Genomic DNA, 19696 nt, shown 5'->3' with positions numbered 1-19696 from the left:
ATGGTTTATTTGCCTACGCAGTTATGAACGAGTGAATTCCCAAACACATTTCGATCCGTTACGATTCAAGGCCACCAATATTCGACGTCATAGCTTTACGGACAAAGCACTTATGTGTCCACTTGTTCCCGGCCGGCGCAGCGAGCGGTCGTTATCAAGACTTTACACGAAGATCGTTCTTTGTGGAGATTTAAGCTTTATTTTATAATTAACATATACTATTCATTACAAAAACATAAAAGGAAATAAATAAAACAAGTAATTAACAATAATAACAATATTTATTTTAAAATATACCTATTTTTACACTTTTTTTCGAATGAAAAGTCTGTGTGAAATAAAAAAGAAAGACAATATGAATAATTTATACATGGTCTTATAGCTTGTTTCAATAGCTTTCAGTGACAGTCACTCAAATCACCCTAGTTATAAGCATTTAATAACTACACGTAAAATAATAAACACGGGGAAAATGCCGCGAAAATGCCGGAAGCTTGCCGATCTACAGTGTACAGCGAGATCCGGAGCGCGCCGATCCGGAAAGGATATTCTAAGCTTGTACCCTAAGAAGTTTGTTTACACGTCTTGTAAGTTGATGTGATGAGAGAGACTTACATCCCGTGCCACTAACTAAATTAAAAAAAAACTAAACAGCTGTGACTGGTGAAGTGTCAAGTTCAAGTGTGTTGGTTGTTGTTATTTTTTTTAATAATTTTTCAAAGAATGTAATTAATTAAATAGATTTCTAGGAAATGCACACACATTCATATATGCATACTTACCTTATATACCTATTATATTTATTCTTAATGCCTTTTTGTAATAAATCTTAAATTTGTTTTATTTCAACATAAAATGCGTTTAACAAATTATTTACTTTCTTCTGTCGTCTCAAAAAGACCTTTTTACATAACAACGCCTATATTTTACGTTAATGCTGGTAAGCTAGAAATATTGACATATTTAATTTGAGTTTGTATAATTTGAATGTAAGACTATAGCCAATACATATTATTTTTTCAGCTCCACACTTGGGTCACTTATACACAGCAGTTTTAGCAGATGCAATTCAAAGATTTGAGAAAATAACAAATTCAGATATTAATGTCACATTCAGCACAGGTATTTGTAATATAATTATTATGACAAGCTGGCTCCTGTATAATTGAACCTGACTAAATCTGCTTATAGACTAAATGCTTGCTACAAAAGATGCAGAGTTGTCTCCATTCCTGACTTGTTTGTAGCTAATGTGTCTACACTTCCAATCACTTATTTTTTTTTACAAAATGTTAAATTTATATTGTAGGTACTGATGAACATGGCACTAAAATACAGCAGGCTGCAGCCAAAGCTAATCTCAGCTTACCGGACTATTGCACCACTATATCTCAGGAATATAAGTATATGTTTAAGGAGTATCACATAGAATACACAGATTTCATAAGAACTACTGAGGAGAGGCATCTAAAGGCAGTCCAACATTTCTGGGTATGTTTGTTACTTTTTATGTCAGACACATTTTCTTTCACTCAGGGTTGGGTTATTTAGATAAGCAAAGGGTTGGGCTCATTACCATAATAAGGAATATGATTTTGATAGCCTATATCTTTATATATCCATCTTTGTCTGAATACAAAACACAAATATTGTTTAATAGCCAACTGACACAACCACTCACACAGTTTTGCTAATATATATATATATATATCTGTATCTGTATGTATCCTGCCTTACCCTGGTTGCCCCATTATAGGACCTTAAATTTTTACCAACTGGTATTTGTTAAAAATTTTTGACAGTAAATAATGAGGTGGAATTTATATTTTATTAAATTTTATTTGTGGATATAATTTTTGGAAAAAATTTTTATTCCACCCATCACAGAATCTACATTACACTTAATAACATGATCAACCCCAATAATTTCATATTAAAAATTTGACTTAGGAGCAACACTCTTTCAAATCTAAACCAAATGTTATTTTTTTTTTCTCCCTTAATTTTTGTTTTTTTTTATGGAATAGGAGGACAAACAAGTGTACGGGTCACCTGGTGTTAAGTGATCACCGCCACCCACAATCTCTTGCAACACCAGAGAAATCACAGGAGTGTTCCACAGCTTTGTGAAGAAGAAAGCTCCTTGAAAACCTCACTGTGGAGGACCGCCACACATCCAGATGGTGGCGATGATATCCTAACTTGTGCCGTGTCGTGTGAAGGTGGAATTTCGGCGGCAGGAATCAGGTTAAACGGAACACTCCCCATGATAAATTCGGTAGAAGACACACAATGAAGAGACATAAACGCGCAAACTTGAGTCTTCTGGGGGTTAAATTGGACAAGGTTCAATTTACCCCATTCCGCGACAAAAGTTTCTCCCGGCACTGGTCGACGATTTCCCGAGAGAGACCTGCATTGCCCGTGTATACGGCATCACCAGTGCTGTCGTCCGCATAGCAATGAATGTTGGAAGTGTCCAACATATCATTGATATGCAGAAGAAACAGCGTAGGAGGTAGCACACAGCCTCGGGGCACTCCAGCACTCACGGGCTTCGGGTTCGAGCAATGTCCGTCGACAACGACCTGTATGCTGCGCCCAGTGAGGAAGCTGGAGGTCCGCTTGCACAAGCTCTCGGGAAGCCCAAATGATGGAAGTTTTGAGAGGAGCGCCTTGTGCCATACACGATCAAAGGCCTTCGCTATATCCAGGCTTACTGCCAGGCCTTCCCCCTTGCTTTCAATAGCCGCAGCCCATCTATGTGTTAGGTATACCAGAAGATCACCTGCTGACCGACCATGGCGAAAGCCGTATTGTCGGTCGTTGATCAACTGGTGACCCTCTAGGTATACCAAGAGCTGACGGCTGATTATGCTCTCCATGATTTTGGAGAGCAGGGATGTAATAGACTAATAGGCCTGTAGTTTGCCGGATCCGAACTGTCTCCTTTTTTGGATCGGATGGACTAGGGCTGACTTCCATGAGTCAGGGACTACGCCTTTGGAATAAGAGTGCCGGAATAAACTTTTTTCCGTTGTCGTCAAGAGTCGAGTTGGAGGCAAAAACAGCGCACAGGAGATCGGCTTTCTCTTTTGCCGTATGGGCCACGGTGTCATTAATCATGTGCAACGGCGGCATGAACGGCTGGTTGAAGTTACCAAGAGCAGCTTTCGAAAACGACCAGAACTTGCGTGTTCCGGTCGGGTAACTGGTTGCCGATTTTGACGACGTGCTTTGACTTCGCTCGGGTGATTTGCCGCTTAAAAAATCTGGAGGCACGGTTATATTTCCTCTTTAGAACTTTGCAGTTCGGATCCTTTGAGCCCAGCGCCGCATCCCAAGTTCGATACGCCTGTTTTTTGCAGTCAGATGCTGCTTTAACTGACGCATCAAATGAGTGATGTGATCTGCCACCGATCAGTACTACAGAGCTTGGTTTAAAAATATCTAAACCCTGCAGTATCACATCGGCTACTGCAACGGCGCAGGCACTAGGATCATCCGAAGGGAAACAAACCCAAAGGGTAGGATGAAAAAAAGGAACGCATCCTATCCCAATCTGCTGACTTGTAGTGCCTAACGCGGCGGGTCGCTGGTGGTCTGAGACGTTGGCGTCGGATACGAACTACACTCCTGACCAGGCAATGGTCGGACGTTCCGAGAGGGGCGTCGACAGAGATCTGGTAACTATCGGGATTTGTGGTCAGCAGAAGATCCAATAAGGACGGCATGTGGCTACCCACATCCGGGAGCCGCGTTGGCGTCTCAACCAATTGTGACAGACCATACGCCAATGCAAAATTATGCACAGATCGCGCTGCGTAGTCTGTGGTACGTGATCCAAGCCATTCGGCATTGTGCCCGTTGAAATCACCCAAGACTACGATTTCAGCGGAGGGGATCTGTGCAAGCACGTCGTCAATTGCCGCTTGAACGCAGCCCATGAGGTGATCCGTTTCTGCCTTACCACTATGGGACCTGTAGACACACGTATAGATGCGGACGCGGTCCTCTAAATCTACGCGGAGCCATAGAGCAGACAGGTCCCTACCCTCAAAATTGCCGAGACGGCGACAGCAGATGTCCTTCCTAAAGTACACACATACCCGGCATGAGGCAAAAAATTATGCTCAATTTTGTACCCGGGGTACGTTAAATATGTCTATTTCAGTGCTGCCTGTTTATAGTAAATAATTTTTTTAAAACTTTTGCACAAAAGCATTTTTGTAAATTATTGAACAAAAAACAATTTGGTTTCACTAGGGGCTAATCAACAATTAATGCGGGTACTAGAGTCATTGAGCACATCTTTGACGCCTGGGAAGAGTCACAGGATGCATTGGGCATTTTTTGTGATTTGTCCAAAGCATTTGACTGCGTCCACCATGAAACTTTACTCCTAAAACTAAAGCATTATGGAGTAAAAAATAGACCCCTTAATCTGTTAAAATCATATTTAAGCGAAAGAGTTCAGATAGTCGATGTAAATGGTAAACGGTCTTCGGGTAAACCTGTGGGAATAGGTATTCCGCAGGGTTCTATTCTCGGTCCTTTCTTGTTTCTTATAAATATTAACGATCTACCGTTTGTGTAGATGATAGCCATGAGATTGTATTGTTTGCTGATGATACTTCACTTATTTTTAAAGTGAAACGAAGTGCAGATATTGATGACGAGGTAAACAATGCACTCTCAAAGATAGTGCGTTGGTTTGAGACGAATAATCTGCACTTAAACAGTGCCCACTAAAACCAAACTAAGTGTTTACGGTTCATTACACCAAACAGCGGAGGTACAAACCAACGTACTTATAAATGACCAGAAATTGGAACTTGTGGACACTACGGTCTTCTTGGGTATCACGTTAGATAAAAAGCTTCAGTGGGGTCCACATATTGTCCAACTAGCAGATAGACTCAGCTCTGCGGCATATGCTGTTAGAAAGATTAGAGAGTACACTAATGTTGCGACCGCTACGTTAGTGTACTTCAGTGCTGCTGACATTGACATAGTGTTAATTATTTTCTAGCAATAGCAATGAAAGTACAATATTGTATATTTTTATTAAAAAGAGCGCAAAAAAAAGAATGCTGGGAGAGTTTCTTGCGCCGCTTCTTCTCTCTCAGAGTGCCATTTGTTTCCGAAGCGGTAGTATATCTACTATATTAGAAGTGACATCAAAAAGAATTCTAAAGGAATCAATTTTGAGAAAATAAATGCCTTTTATTCCTTTTATGACGTATCGCTAGGTCGAGATATCTGCGTCTCAGTAAGGAAACACAAGGCCGGCTGCGCCGTCTCAAGGTGGTGGTGGACGGCGTTTAAATTGGAGTGAATTCCCCTGATGTTACAAAAGTCCACATTAAGCGTGGAGTGGGGTGCCGTGGTGTTGCTGCCCTGTTTGTCCTTTGATTTGCGCGGTACTGTGCCCTCCCCAGAATACGAGGGGCAGCCCGAGCGAGAATGCTCGGTGAGGGATTCTCCGGTACCCTCCTGGGGTACTATCTCTGAGGACCGCTTTCATAATCTTATTGACACTAACCCATGCGAAACATAGCGGCACAAGCTCGCTACTTCACGCCAGTATTCTGTGTTCTTTCTTTCTGGGATTAAAAATGCAGATTAACAAAAGTAACAAATTGCTTATATGTATTTTTTTATTTTCTACGCAAACGGAACCCTAGAAATTAACACAGAAATAAATACATAATTTTGTCAATGAATAACATATGTTTTCCAATCTTTTTATAAAAAATATTTAGTTAATGTAATCATTTTTAGCGAAGACTTGTCAAAGATGACTATATATACAAGGCGAAGTACTCGGGATGGTACAGTGTCAATGACGAGGCATTTGTACCAGAGTCACACACGAGAGAAGAGAACACTCATGATGGTAAGGTGAGATCAGTAAAGCGAAATTAGTTTTATTTTTTATTATTTACCATTACCTACTTGCTTTCTTGCACAGTATCTTCAGGTTCATTTGAATTTTACCAGTTCCTTTACAGGCTCCTTTACACAGGATGCCGGCTAGATTATGGGTACCACAACGGCGCCTATTCCTGTCGTGAAGCAGCGATGTGTAAGCATTACTGTGTTTCGGTCTAAAGGGCGCCCTAGCTATTGACATTTCTGGGCACTCATTTGCCCTTAACATCTTATGTCTCAAGGTGACGAGCGCAGTTGTAGTGCCGCTCAGAATTTTGGGGTCTTTCAAGAATTTTGAGCGGCACTGCATTGTAATGGGCACGGCGTATTAATTACCATCAGCTTAACGTCCGGCTCGGCTCGTCTCTTATTTTCATAAGAAAAAATCGTCATCACTTTTATTCCCCAGTGAAGTTATATTATAAATTTGTTACGCTTTTATGACGAAGCTACTGAACCGATTTTATCCCGGAAAAATCAATGGTTCCCGCGAGATTTGTTAAAAATTGAAATTCAAGTCGATGAGCTGTATTATATAGCTATACCAATAGTAGGTTCAGTTTGCCATAGCAATCTTCCTCAAAATAAGATTCATATTATAATATGTTGGGAACGGGAGCGAAAACGGGAACCGGAACTGGAATAGGACACGAGATAATCTTCAATTCCAAACTTGCTTATTATTTTAAAAAACCCTTATCTACGCGGACGAAGTTGTGGGAATCAGCTAGTATATAAAAGTATTGCATATACAAATGGGTACCTGGGGTATATGGAAAAGGGCTCCTTCTAAAAGTTAACACGATACAGACTAGATTATGGTTATACGGCGCGGTCTACATAAAAACAACAACATCGAACGAAAGGTATCCCGTTTCACTCGCCTGGCTACACTTCTAGAACTTGTTTGTCGTATAACAATGACATAAGTACAACTATGTATCTATATATTTTTTTAAAGAGCCAAAATACTGCGAGATTTTTTTGCGCAGTTTCTTCTCTGTTTTTTTTTTTAATTTTTTCGAGTTTCCGATGTGTGGAGGTGGTTTAATTGACATTTATAATGAAATCTATGAAATAAATACCTTTTATATATTTTTATCTAAACATTACACTCTTATATACATGTGATTTATTTCTATATAGTTATGTCATGTCTCAGGTTCGAGTATCAGTTGAGTCGGGTCATAAATTGGAATGGACGGAGGAGACCAACTACATGTTCAGGCTGAGCGCCTTCAAAACACAACTGCAACAGTGGCTGAGAACAGGTAACGGTTTTCGAAATATCTGACAGTAATGAGTAAATCGACCACGTGATCTTAGGCGGGTGTTGTTTTTATATGCGAGGGGGCGAACGGGCAAGAGGCTCACGGGATGGGGAGAGCTGAGGTAACCGCCCATGGACATCCGCAACAACAGGTGTGTCAAGAAATGCGTTGCCGGCCTTTAACGTAGAAGTATGCTTTTTTCTTGAAGGTCCCTAAGTCGTATCTGTTCGGGAAGACCGCTGCCGGTAGTTGAATCCACAAAGTGGCTGTGCGAGGCAAGAAATTTCGAACAAAACGCGCGGTTGTGGAATGCCAGACGTCTACGTGATGCGGATGGTACTTTGCACGTAATACGGGTGTAATCTGCGTATTCAAACCTCACCAGATACCTCTTACGATTTTCGATTTTAATATGATGGAGGAAAACATCGTAATGATACTTAGGCTAAGATCTATAAAGCGTGCTAAAAACTTTGCTCAGACTTTACTTACAAAAAAACTTAGCTGAAACTTGACTTTTACATTGGGCTGTCTTAGCTTAAGTTCAGCATAATTTCAGGTATCAAATGTCTATAAAACCTAAATCAAAGAGTATGCTTAGCTTACACTCTTACAAGGTAAGTCTTACTTACATAACTTAACATCTCGTCTTAAAACTATAGGCTCAATAGGGCCTGAACCCAGGGCCGTATTAACGCAAAGTTGATGTCAAATTGCAGAAAATGATCATCTATACCAGGTATATTCTAGTTCCTGGTTAACAACTTGCTCGTATGTTTAGGGTTAGTGGGTTTGCGGTTGTAGAGATGAAACTTTATGAAAAGAAACATTCACCTGACTGTCAAGGGCGCGAAAAACTCGGCAAAACTAATATCAAAATCTGTGACACTAATTTTTCCACAGTAGAGGAACCAGGAAATGTCATCAATATCTTTAGAGCCAAATCGGCTGACCAACTTGAAATATATGTATTAAATATGTATGTATGTATTAAAATAGTAGAAATGTAGAAAAACTCGGCAAAACTAATATCAAAATCTGTGACACTAATTTTTCCACAGTAGAGGAACCAGGAAATGTCATCAATATCTTTAGAGCCAAATCGGCTGACCAACTTGAAATATATGTATTAAATATGTATGTATGTATATAAATAAAGAAATATATGTGTGTGTGTGCGTGTGTGCAAGTCACACACGGTAGAAGTTAGTTTAGTTAGTTTATAAAGGTCTTTATTTACCATAAGCTTAAAATCTAATACAATGGATACTGTACATAATCACTTAAAGACAATTATTTTACATAGACTAATTACGTCTTTTTAAAATATTTAGATGTAAAACAATATAAACTTAATAAACAAGATAATGAAATAGGTAGGTATTAAAATACAAAAACATCTCGCTGACTTTATGGTCATACAAGTTTTAGATTATGTACCTACTTAAATTATTTTTAAGAAGGTATAACAATATTATTTTGCAATATAAGTATTATTGTGACATAATACTAGCACATTAAACACAATTAAATTGTTCAATACTAATCATGGAGAAAACAATAACGTAGTTATACAGTCATTATCAAAATTATAGCATTGCATCAATGCGTAAGGTAACGGATAACAATACCTACAGGCTGCGAGCCTGCGACACCAAGCTAGTTAAAACCGGTATTATGTGACGTTATCCATACTCGAGGAAATAGTGATGTGGGAGGCGATATCGATTATACCTGCCAGCGTATCGTAAGTTATTTAAGCGGGTTCTACCAATTGAGGAAATTAAGGGATTCTTATGAGTCGGATTTTTAAAAATATAGAATTTCTTAGATATCCTAAATATGAAGTCTTTGATTAATGGATTTTTTTTTATTAAATTGTAATTTTTTCAGGTTAGTTCGAAACACGGTATTATATGAAATTTTAATGGCTTTATTCTGTATTGATTGAATTTATATCGTAATTAGTATTGCAAGTGCTGCACCACACGGGAGCAGCATATGTAATGCATGGCCTGACAAGACTAGAATATATACGCATTTTAGTGTTGCAACTTAAATTTGATTTGCGGTTAAGCACAGGACTGAGAGCGTTAATTGCTTTAATACCTTTTACATGAAGAGCATTTGTATTTTGTGTCCAGTTTAGCTTATTATCTAGTATTAGACCCAGGTATTTTACCGTAGTACTCTATGGGATAAGTTGGCCGTCTATTCTTAGTTTGCGAATTGGAGATGAGCGTTTTCGAGTAAACATAATAGCTTCCGTTTTAAGGGTATTTATTTTTTACTTCCACTTGGTGAAATAAGTGATAAGTAGTTCCAGTGACCACTGAAGGCGTGATATTATAATATCAATGTCATCAGAAGACGTAAAACTCGCAGTATCGTCTGCAAATCCAGCGAGGTGGGTATGAGGTTGTTTTTTGATGTCATTTAGGTACATCACGAATAAATAGGGCCCTAAGATTGAACCCTGTGGTATACCGGCTGGTACAGGTCGTGGACTCGATATAACATCACACGGTAGAAGTGAAACTTCTGAAAAGTTCCTGATAAAATATACTCATTGAAAAGTATTGAAGAAATAAACTGTCGATTCATATAAATTGCATATAAATAAATACATAAAAATGAATTAGGATTATTGAAAATAACTCAAATTTCATCATTTTCAATACTTTTTAATGAGTATTTTTAATCAAGGGTTGGGCTACGAGATATTGAAATGGACATAGAGTATCAGGATTACTAGTATAAATGTAACGCTTACGATTTTTCACCAAGCTTAAAACTTATTTAATATTGTAATGTAAACTATTATATTACAAATGCTGCAGCTTTACAAACCTCATATGCGTCGCTTGAGGCATATATTATTCCACATCCGTTTCGTGAGCTTACTAATTTGTGGTACTCAAACTTACTATTCACAGTTAACAAGTCCATGCAACCCAAGCATTATAAATGGTGACATAGAGATCTCACCACAAAACCAACTATATATCCAACTATTTGCTTTATATATTCACAAGCTTGTTTATGATCTATGAAACAAGACATTATGTCTCCATTTTCTTCTAAGCTATCTATATTATATACGTCACTTTCATTCTCATTTGCATCATCAGTCCGTGAAGATGGAGCAGTTGTATTAATATTATGCGTCGAAGAACACATCAAAATACTGACTTTTCTAGTGTTACATTTTCGTTAGCACACAGTTATTTGACTATCTGGATGTGAACTTTCTTCCACGTACTACAAAGAATGAGAAATGAGCCTCCCTGTGCGGTGTTTCCGGGACGATATGACATGGGTCGGCAACAATTTTAGTTCCATTTGGCACGACAATTTCCGGAAGATGTCTATTGGTTATTTGGCATTAGGGTTATCATTATAACTACCACGCATATATTGGCGCAGATCGCCACCTACCGGCAATAGTTCGAAACTATTGATATTTATGTATTAGTTTATCGTTGAAATGAATATATTATCGGACGTCGTTCGGCTGATTATGATATAACTATGTTCTGTTCTTCAGATGGAGTGATTAGACCGAGCAAGTTCCAAAAACAGTTGCAAGATATGCTGGAGAACGAGGTCTACTTCCCGGATATATCAGTCAGCCGACCTGCTAGCAGGGTGCACTGGGCTATACGGGTAAACATCAAATATACCCAAGAATATATAACAACATCAATGACCTCGCTTGTATTATTATTTCGATATCTCACTTCCAAAGTGTAACAAGGCTGAAATTCAGTAAGTTTGAGATGAGTATGAGAAATTGTTCCATAGACGACGCCTATTTCTGCCGTGAAACAGTAATGTGTAAACATTGCTGTGTTTCGGTCTGAACGGCGCCGTAGCTAGTGAATTTACTGGGCAAATGAGACTTGACATCTTATGTCTCAAGATGACGAGCGCAATTGTAGTACCGCTCAGAATTTTTGGGTTTTTCAAGAATTCTGAGCGACACTGCATTGTAATGGGCAGGGCGTATCAATAACCATCAGCTGAACGTCCTGTCCGTCTCGTCCCTTATTGTTATAAAAAATAAAAAAAACGATAACCCACATATTGTGTTGTTTGGTAATCCAAAGAGAAACTTGTCGATAAGTGAATGCAGTTTAGTTGTTACTTCCAATATCCTACTCATATTATAAATGTGAAAGTTTGTATGTCTGGATGTATGTTTGAACTTCTTTAACGCAAAATCTACTGAATAGATTTTGATGAAACTTTACAATAATATAGCTTACACACCAGAATAACAAATAGGCTATAATTCATAAAACTATAGTGTGAATTATACAAAATATAAAAGAAGTGTGATTGTTACTAAAGAATACATACTAGCGCCATCTCTTATCAACTAGCAAGCACAAGATCAATACAATTTATATGGCAAAACAACGTTTGCCGGGTCAGCTAGTTTCTTCATAAGTCTGGAATTTTTTTGTTTCATCCAGTGACAACTCGGGATGCTTTCATTAGGAACCCCTTTCTCAATTGTTACTCTGTGAAACTATTGATTTGATCATTTATATTTTGCTTGCCCCTTGGTCCCTTTTAAATGCCACTTGCCTGGGAGGTACCAGTCAGTTATTTAATTATATTAATTATTAATTAATGAAGGCTAGCCATAGCTTTTACCAAAGCTCTTTCGTTTAAGTGGCCCACGCATGCACAATATTATTGCACGATAATGGAGGTTGTGTAATTTCAAAATAATGATGGTTGTGATATTGGGTTAACATATTTATTCTCATAAAGAATTATTGCAATTCACTTACATGACAACTTAAAATCTTTTTAATTTACCTACAGTTTACCTTAATCTTGTTTTCTATTTATATAGAGATAACTGAATAATATTTGATAGGTGCCTGATGATGAGGAGCAGAGTATCTACGTGTGGTTGGACGCGCTCATCAACTATCTGTCGGTGATCGGATATCCCGATGAAGATCTGATGAAGCAGAAGAACAGGCCGTGGCCCGCAGACCTACATGTGCTCGGCAAGGATATACTGAAGTAAGCTACCTTAAATTCTTATTAATAATTCATTATTATGTTGTAATGAAAAATTCTTCACGATAAGGATAAAATATCCAAATATACATAACCACTTTGAGACGGCGCAGCCGGCCTTGTGTTTCGTTACGGAGACGAGATCTGAAGCTAGCGACGCAAAAAATGAGCATAATTTTTGCCTCATGCCGAGGTATGTCTGCTGTCGTCGTCTCGACAATTTTTACGATAAGAACCTGTCTAGTCTCTGGCTCCGTGAAGATTTTGAGGATTGCGTCCTCATCTATGTGTGTGTGTCTACAGGTCCCATAGTGGTAACGCAGAAATGGATCGACGACGTGCTTGCACAGATCCCCTCTGCTGAAATCGTAGTTTTGGGTGATTTCAACGGGCACAATGTCACGGTCACGCACCACAGAATACCCAGGGCGATCTGTGCTAAATTCCACCTTCGCACGACACGCCACAAATTAGGATATCATCCCCATCGTCTCGATGTGTGGCGATCGTCCACAGAGCGGTTATCAAGGAACTTTATTCCACGTACTACAAAGAATGAAGAATGTGCTATGTTTCCGGTGCGATACGACATGGGTACCTTCAAAAAAAGCGCGTACACCTTCCTTAAAGGCCGGCAACGCTTCCGTGATTCCTCTGGTGTTGCAAGAGAATGTAGGCGGTGGTGATCACTTAACACCAGGTGTCCCGTACGCGTGTTTGTCCTCCTTTTCCATAAAAAAATATATTTTTTGGAAATGTGCTTCACTTATGATTGTGTGAATAACCATAGATAAATCACAGCTCCCTCAGAACTCCAGAGGAGTTACTTTCTGTGAGGTCAATTTCCTTTTTGTTTTTTAGGTATGTTTAACAAATCGCAGCATCGATTTTGTATTTATATTTATAATTCTTTTACTTTTTTATTATATGCCAGTAACCAATTTAAATGTACAAATGTAACGTTTAAATTTGTATAAATAAATATTTCTGCCGTAAGCAGTAATGTGTAAGCATGACTGTGTTTCGGTCTGAAGGACGCCGTAGCTAGTAAAATTACTGGGCAAATGAGACTTGACATCTTATTATCATTACTGGTGGCTGGATGATTTTGTTACCGAGATCTGGGTCTGCTTGATGTGTTTTTTATTATTATTATTTCCTTTAAAGTTAAAGTTATTATATATTTTATTTAATGAAATGCTCACATAATGCCTCTATTTATTTACGGTATGTGTGGATTGATGCATCTACTATACTCAATAACTCTTGTGTTTATAAGTATTAATTTACTTTTTTTTTTCTTTTTTTGACTTACTCGTGTAAGCCTTTCAGTTTTTGACATTTGAGTATTTTTGTTGCGTCACTTTGCATATATTGTAATTGAAATGATTTGTAAAACAATTAAAATGTAAATCTTGACTAAAAAGAGTGGCAATGAGTTTCTTGCTACTTCTTCTCATTAGCTCAACCCTTTACGAAGTAGCGGTAAATTCAATAAGAAACATTTTTTTTTTGACATTCAAAAGTGTCATTTCCGTGAACTACATGAATTTGAATATGTCTTAAGGTGACGAGCGCAGTTGTAGTGCCGCTCACCATTTTTGGGTTTTTCAATAATCTTGAGCGTCCCTGCATTGTAATGGGCAGGGCATATCAATTACCATCAGCTGAACCTCCTGCTCGTCTCGTCCTTTATTTTCATAAAAAAAAAATAAGGTTTTACAATAAATTCCAAATAAACTTATGTGAAATGAGAGCAATAAGTATTCCTATATTGTCCAAATGTTATGATTTTTATTGAGTGCAAATTCCGCTAAGTTTTGTCTTTAATCATGTCAACACGTGTTTCACCTCTACACTTAGGAATCTTCAGGAGATGTTGACTCGCCAAATTCTGCCACGAGACTGAATTGAATGACATTTTTTTGCGCCCAAACAAGGGAAACCCTCCGGGATAACTACGGGAGGGAGGTGGTGAATGCTCATGCATACCAACGCACCCTAAGTCTGCGTTGGTTATGTGGGACTCACGTGAAAACCTAGGTGCCTACCCACTAAACGTCACCTGCAGTTGGCTTTGGGCAGGTGCGCTCTAAGCCTTCATCGAAGGCGACCTTCTCTTGGGGAGAGAGAGGCGCAATCGGCACTCCCTATGGAGTATCCGCTGAGATATTGAATGAGGCGAAAACCGCTCTTTTATACCCTCGTCGCATGGATTGGCGCACTATGATGAGTCGGTTGTTGTGACGTATTAACCCCAGAAGAAATACGTAACTATGGTGAAGAGATCAAAGAACAGTTGCTGCGTAGCGCCTCGTGTCGCATGATGTAACGTGAGTTGGGCACGTTTTGCAAAGTAGCAGACGATTTCTAGAACGTTGTATTTCTTGATTCTATTCTGTTGTAATACAAATAGATGCAAGGTCATCAATATACAATTTTTTTATGCAAATAAGGGGCGAGACGAACAGGACGTTCAGCTCAGATGGTAGTTGATACGCCCTACCCATAACAATGCAGTGCCGCTCAGGAATCTTGAAAAACCCAAAAATTCTGAACGGCACTACAATTGCGCTCGTCACCTTGAGACATAAGATGTTAAGTCTCATTTGCCCAGTAATTTCACTAGCAATATACTAGCAGTGTGGTTGTGAAATATGTTCTCTCTGTGATCAAACCCTCTAAATAAAGATTTAAAACATCACAGATTCCACGGCATCTACTGGCCGGCGTTTCTGATGGCTGCGAGATGGCCGCCGCCACGTGGCATCCTGTGTCACAGCCACTGGACAGTAGACGGTGTGAAAATGTCCAAGTCCCTCGGGAACGTGGTGAGGCCACCGTTGAATGCCGCCGGTACCGCCTACGGAACTGCCCTCAGGTATCTTCTTCTGCGGGAAGCCACCTTACAGGACGATGCAAGTAAGCTTAGGCCATGCATTTTAAATTATCATTTGATATTATAAAACAAACTACGCATAACCTGTACTATGGGTGGCAAGACAACGATATATTAACTTACTAATATTATATTTTCTTTGTGCCATGTCGTCGAGACACTTGGTCCGTTGGGCCCAGAGGCGCGGAGAATGTATTCAAAGTCAAATATTTTTATACAAAATAAGATTCAAAATCACTTATTGAACGTCAACAACTACCACCCATTCAAAAGAGACTGCCTCAGACCTGAGAAGAACGGGCGCAAGAAAGCGGGATTTTTTTTTATAAAAATATGGATAACAATATAATATCGTACAATAAACATTATAATTAAAGAGTCTCAGGGTGTTCGCTTCATTCCCAGTCTGTGGTATATTAAGAAAATCATTTATGGTATAGTTACATTATTATCGGCTGCACTGCCCCATAACAATATACCATAGCATATAATACTATGAAAATAACTAATGTATACATACTAGTCGCGCCGTATCTATGTCAGTTAATTATCTAATCTTTTTAACCGCGTATGCTACAGAACTAAGCCTATACGCCAATCATTCAATATGGAGGCACCATAAAAAACAAAGGCAAAAACCCTTAACATCACATGTACAAATTACTAATCTACGCGCCTCAATAGGGCTTTTGGAACCCAAGCGCTGGCAACTATTTCGGTCAACGGATCAGCCTAGCTATCCAACGCGGAATGCTTCTTAAAAGCCAGATGAAATAGCGTTAAGCCCCACCAAACAGTAGCACTTGGCAGCTCCTTTGCGCAGACTTCAGGATAAATACCTCCCATCTATCTACGTATCACAATGCTTTCTTTTTTCTGTCTATATGAAGATAGAAATATGTTTATTTATTTATTTATTTAATAGGTACACACAACAGAATTACAACAAATACATAATAAACAAAGAAAACTATTAGCTAAATACAAGATAGGCTGCAACTCCACGAGGGTGTGTACTCAGCATGTTTAGCATAAATTAATAACTATGAAAATACAACAATAATAGCGATTTTATAACTAGCTTTAGGTAATGTAGTATTATAAAAGAAAAAGACAGATAAAATATATATTTGGACAAATAGAAGTGAATAATTATGGTAATATTAAGATTTTTTTTTAATTTAAACTATTTAGTTTTTGTTACGGGAGTAACAATAACATAACATATTGCAACAATACTTGGTCTTATGAAGGGGCCATGATATGGGGAGAAGAACTCCCAGCCCATCTTTTAAATCATATAAAAACTTAGCCTACTTACTCTAATATTATACAATAACTAGAAGATGTGATATGGAAGAGTACGACCATAACCCGCCAAAAGAAAGAAACACGTCAGTTGTGAACAAAAATAGCAATAAGATTTTCCATTTATATATGTAAGGACCAGAGCAGGTTATTAACCGTAAAGTAGATCCTCTAGATGAAGCCACAACCTGAGAGTTGAACAAAGCATACAAGATTTTATGACGATACGTCACTCGAACGGTTAGCTCAGTTGGAAGAGCGCACGGAACGCGAGAGGTCGTGGGTTCGAGTCCCGCATCGCTCATAAAAATTTATTTTAAAATTTTATTTATGTATTAATCCTAGAAGACAGGGTTATCACTTTAAAAACATAACTAATTGTTTAGATTTGAAAGAGCGACATATCAAGTCAATTTCCTAATATGCGAATATTGGGGTTGAGCAGGCTATCAACTGTAAAGTAGATCATGTAGATGAAGCCTAGTATCGGAATACTGGGTCTCGAAATCTCGAGCAATTGCCAATTCCGTGGCCATCTGGAGGGCAAAGCCAAACTGGCTTCAAAGAAACTGGGCGTCATAAATAGAGCACGGCAATACTTCAAGCCGGCCCACATTCTAGCGCTCTACAAAGCGCAGGTCCGGCCTCACATGGAGTATTGCTGTCATCTCTGGTCTGGCGCACCCCAGTATCAGCTCGATCCATTTGACCGCGTGCAACGCAGAGCAGCTTGAATTGTCGGGGACCCAGTACTCTGTGAACGGCTGGATCACTTGGCGTTGCGTAGAGACGTCGCTTCATTGTGTGTCTTCTACCGCATTTATCACGGGGAGTGTTCCGAAGAGCTGTTCAACCTGATTCCTGCCGCCGAATTTCACCTTCGCACGACACGCCACAAGTTACGATATCATCCCCACCATCTGGATGTGTGGCGGTCCTCCACAGTGCGGTTTTCAAGGAGCTTTCTTCCTCGTACCACGAAGCTGTGGAATGAGCTTCCTTGTGCGGTGTTTCCGGGACGATACGACATGGGTACCTTCAAGAAAAGCGCGTACACCTTCCTTAAAGGCCGGCAACGCTCTTGTGATTCCTCTGGTGTTGCAGGAGAGTGTGGGCGGCGGTGATCACTTAACACCAGGTGACCCGTACGCTCGTTTGTCCTCCTATTCCATAAAAAAAAAAAAAAAAAAGCCGCAACCTGAGAGTTTAACAAGACATACCAAAATTTACGAATCATTCGTCACTCAAACGGTTGGCGCACTTGGCAAGATTTTGGTTACAAATTTAGTATAATGATAGTAATTTTTCAGACTACAGTGAAACAAAGCTAATCAACGTGGCCAACTCGGAGCTGGCGGACACTCTGGGTAACCTGGTGAGTCGGTGCTGCGGACCCGCGCTCAACCCTCGCGCTGAGCTGCCACCGCTACATCCTCGTGGGCTGGAGCCAGCGGTCACTGACCAGCTCATGACACAAGTCGATCGGCTGCCTGGTGAGTGGGTCATATATCCAATCGATTGAACGGCTAGCCCATTTGATATTTTTTTAAGACATAAGGGACGAGACCAGCAGGACGTTCAGCTGATGATAATTGATACGCCCTGCCCATTAAGATGCAGTGCCGCTCAGGTTTCTTGAAAACCCAAAAATTCTGAGTGGCACCATAATTGTGCTCGTCACCTTGAGACATAAGATGTTAAGTATCATTTGCGCAGTAATTTCACTAGCTATACGGCGCCCTTCAGACCGAAACAAAATAATATAATCACGGCAGAAAAAGTCGCTGTTATGGTACCCATAATCAAGCCCGCATCCTGTGCAAAAGGAGCCTCCCACTAGTAAAAACCTAGCTGGAAAATACCTAGCTTTAAATAACTGAAAACTAGAACTGCTAGCCCAATTGAAATGAAATTGCACACATTTAAAGGGCGGTATAACAACTGCGACGAACTCAGTTACCTTAGTGCCGGATAGGTGGCGCTGGTGGCAGTGATTTTAATCTTTTGAGCCATAGTATATTATTTACGTGAATCCGAGTGCACCAGCTAGTTATCATGCATATTAACTACAAGAAAATGGAATTTAGAAATCACACAGTGGAATTTAGAAAAATTTGCCCAATATTTATTTAAAAGATCGTCGGTCCATCTTGTAGGGGGTCTACCAACAATGCATCTTCCCGTGCGCGGTCGCCATTCGAGGACTTTACTGCACTAACGGCCATCTGTCCGGCGAACTACGTGCCCTGCTCAATGCCACTTCAGTTTCGCAATCAAGTGGGCTATGTCGGTGACTTTGGTTTAGCTATTTTGCTGATTCGATCTCAACTTTCGCACCAAGCCCATTTTTAGCGACAAATTAATTAATAATTAAGGATTAATTTTACAAGTGACTTTAAAAATCAATAATATTATAATTTTCAGAAATTTGCCACAAGCACTATTCAAACTATCAGTTCTACAAAGCGGCTGACGCCGTTATGTCCGTGTTGCGGACAGCCAATCAGTTCTTTGAGACTTCCAAACCTTGGGAACTGAGGAAAGATCCGTCTCGCCAGAAAGAATTAGATGTAGTACTACATTTGACGCTCGAGACGTTGAGGATATGCGCGATTATCCTTCAGCCAATGGTACCAGATATTAGTGAGAGGTTACTGGACAAGTTGCAAGTCCCGAAGACTTGTAGGAGCTGGCAACACTGTGAGACGGCATCTTGGCGACTCAAGGGCGCTATCTATGAACCCAAGAACATACAGGCCGGGAAGTTTGTGTTGTTTCCGCGGATTTATACAGAGAAGAAAGTGAAGAAGGCGTCTGTGTAGTGTAAAGATTGTGAAATATAGATGTATTATACTTCCACAATTGTTTTTTTTTAACCGACGAAAATTCCGGAGGGGCTTCTAAAGTCGACGCGTTTATTTTTTATTCAAGTAAAATGATTGAGTAGTAGTGTAAAAGTGTCAAAGTCCCTGAACCTGATATGACCAATAAAATGACCTTATCCTGTAAAAAACACTCCTCTACTTTACAATCTTATTTTTACAGTATTAAGGACTAAGATCCTTCCCTGTTTTGACAACACTGTGTGTGCGTAATACTCTGTGGGGCTGAGCGACGGATACCATATCTGTCATGTTTTATCTTTCATTGCTCCGGCCACCATATTATCTTCGTCTCATGACGCCTGTACCGTAACATTTTGACTAAGGTTTGCATTATTTATCTTATACTATTTATAAATGGA

General features: G+C 39.4%; 1 protein-coding gene across 1 annotated transcript; it reads left to right on the top strand.

Moving 5' to 3' along the window:
• The first annotated feature begins 673 nt into the window (after positions 1–673).
• Positions 674–19314, top strand: LOC126972387 (methionine--tRNA ligase, mitochondrial). The gene is made up of 10 exons (XM_050819098.1): positions 674–940; positions 1024–1122; positions 1310–1491; positions 5785–5904; positions 7097–7205; positions 10753–10871; positions 12097–12248; positions 14953–15167; positions 17763–17945; positions 18877–19314. The coding sequence occupies exons 1-10, from the start codon at positions 856–858 to the stop codon at positions 19272–19274; spliced, it is 1662 nt and encodes a 553-aa protein (XP_050675055.1). The 5' UTR covers positions 674–855; the 3' UTR covers positions 19275–19314.
• The last annotated feature ends 382 nt before the right edge of the window (positions 19315–19696 follow it).

Source organism: Leptidea sinapis, chromosome 26 (genome assembly GCF_905404315.1).
Source record: "Leptidea sinapis chromosome 26, ilLepSina1.1, whole genome shotgun sequence".
Lineage (NCBI taxonomy): Eukaryota > Metazoa > Arthropoda > Insecta > Lepidoptera > Pieridae > Leptidea > Leptidea sinapis.
The sequence above is the reverse complement of the archived record's forward strand: the minus strand, read 5'-3'. Positions and strand labels throughout refer to the sequence as shown.

Excerpts from the sequence above, each read along its gene's own strand:
- LOC126972387 (XM_050819098.1), top strand. The coding sequence starts at position 856 with ATGCGTTTAACAAATTATTTACTTTCTTCTGTCGTCTCAAAAAGACCT. Across the intron at positions 7,206-10,752 it reads GCAACAGTGGCTGAGAACAG|ATGGAGTGATTAGACCGAGC; the intron begins GTAACGGTTTTC and ends TCTGTTCTTCAG. Across the intron at positions 10,872-12,096 it reads GGGTGCACTGGGCTATACGG|GTGCCTGATGATGAGGAGCA; the intron begins GTAAACATCAAA and ends AATATTTGATAG.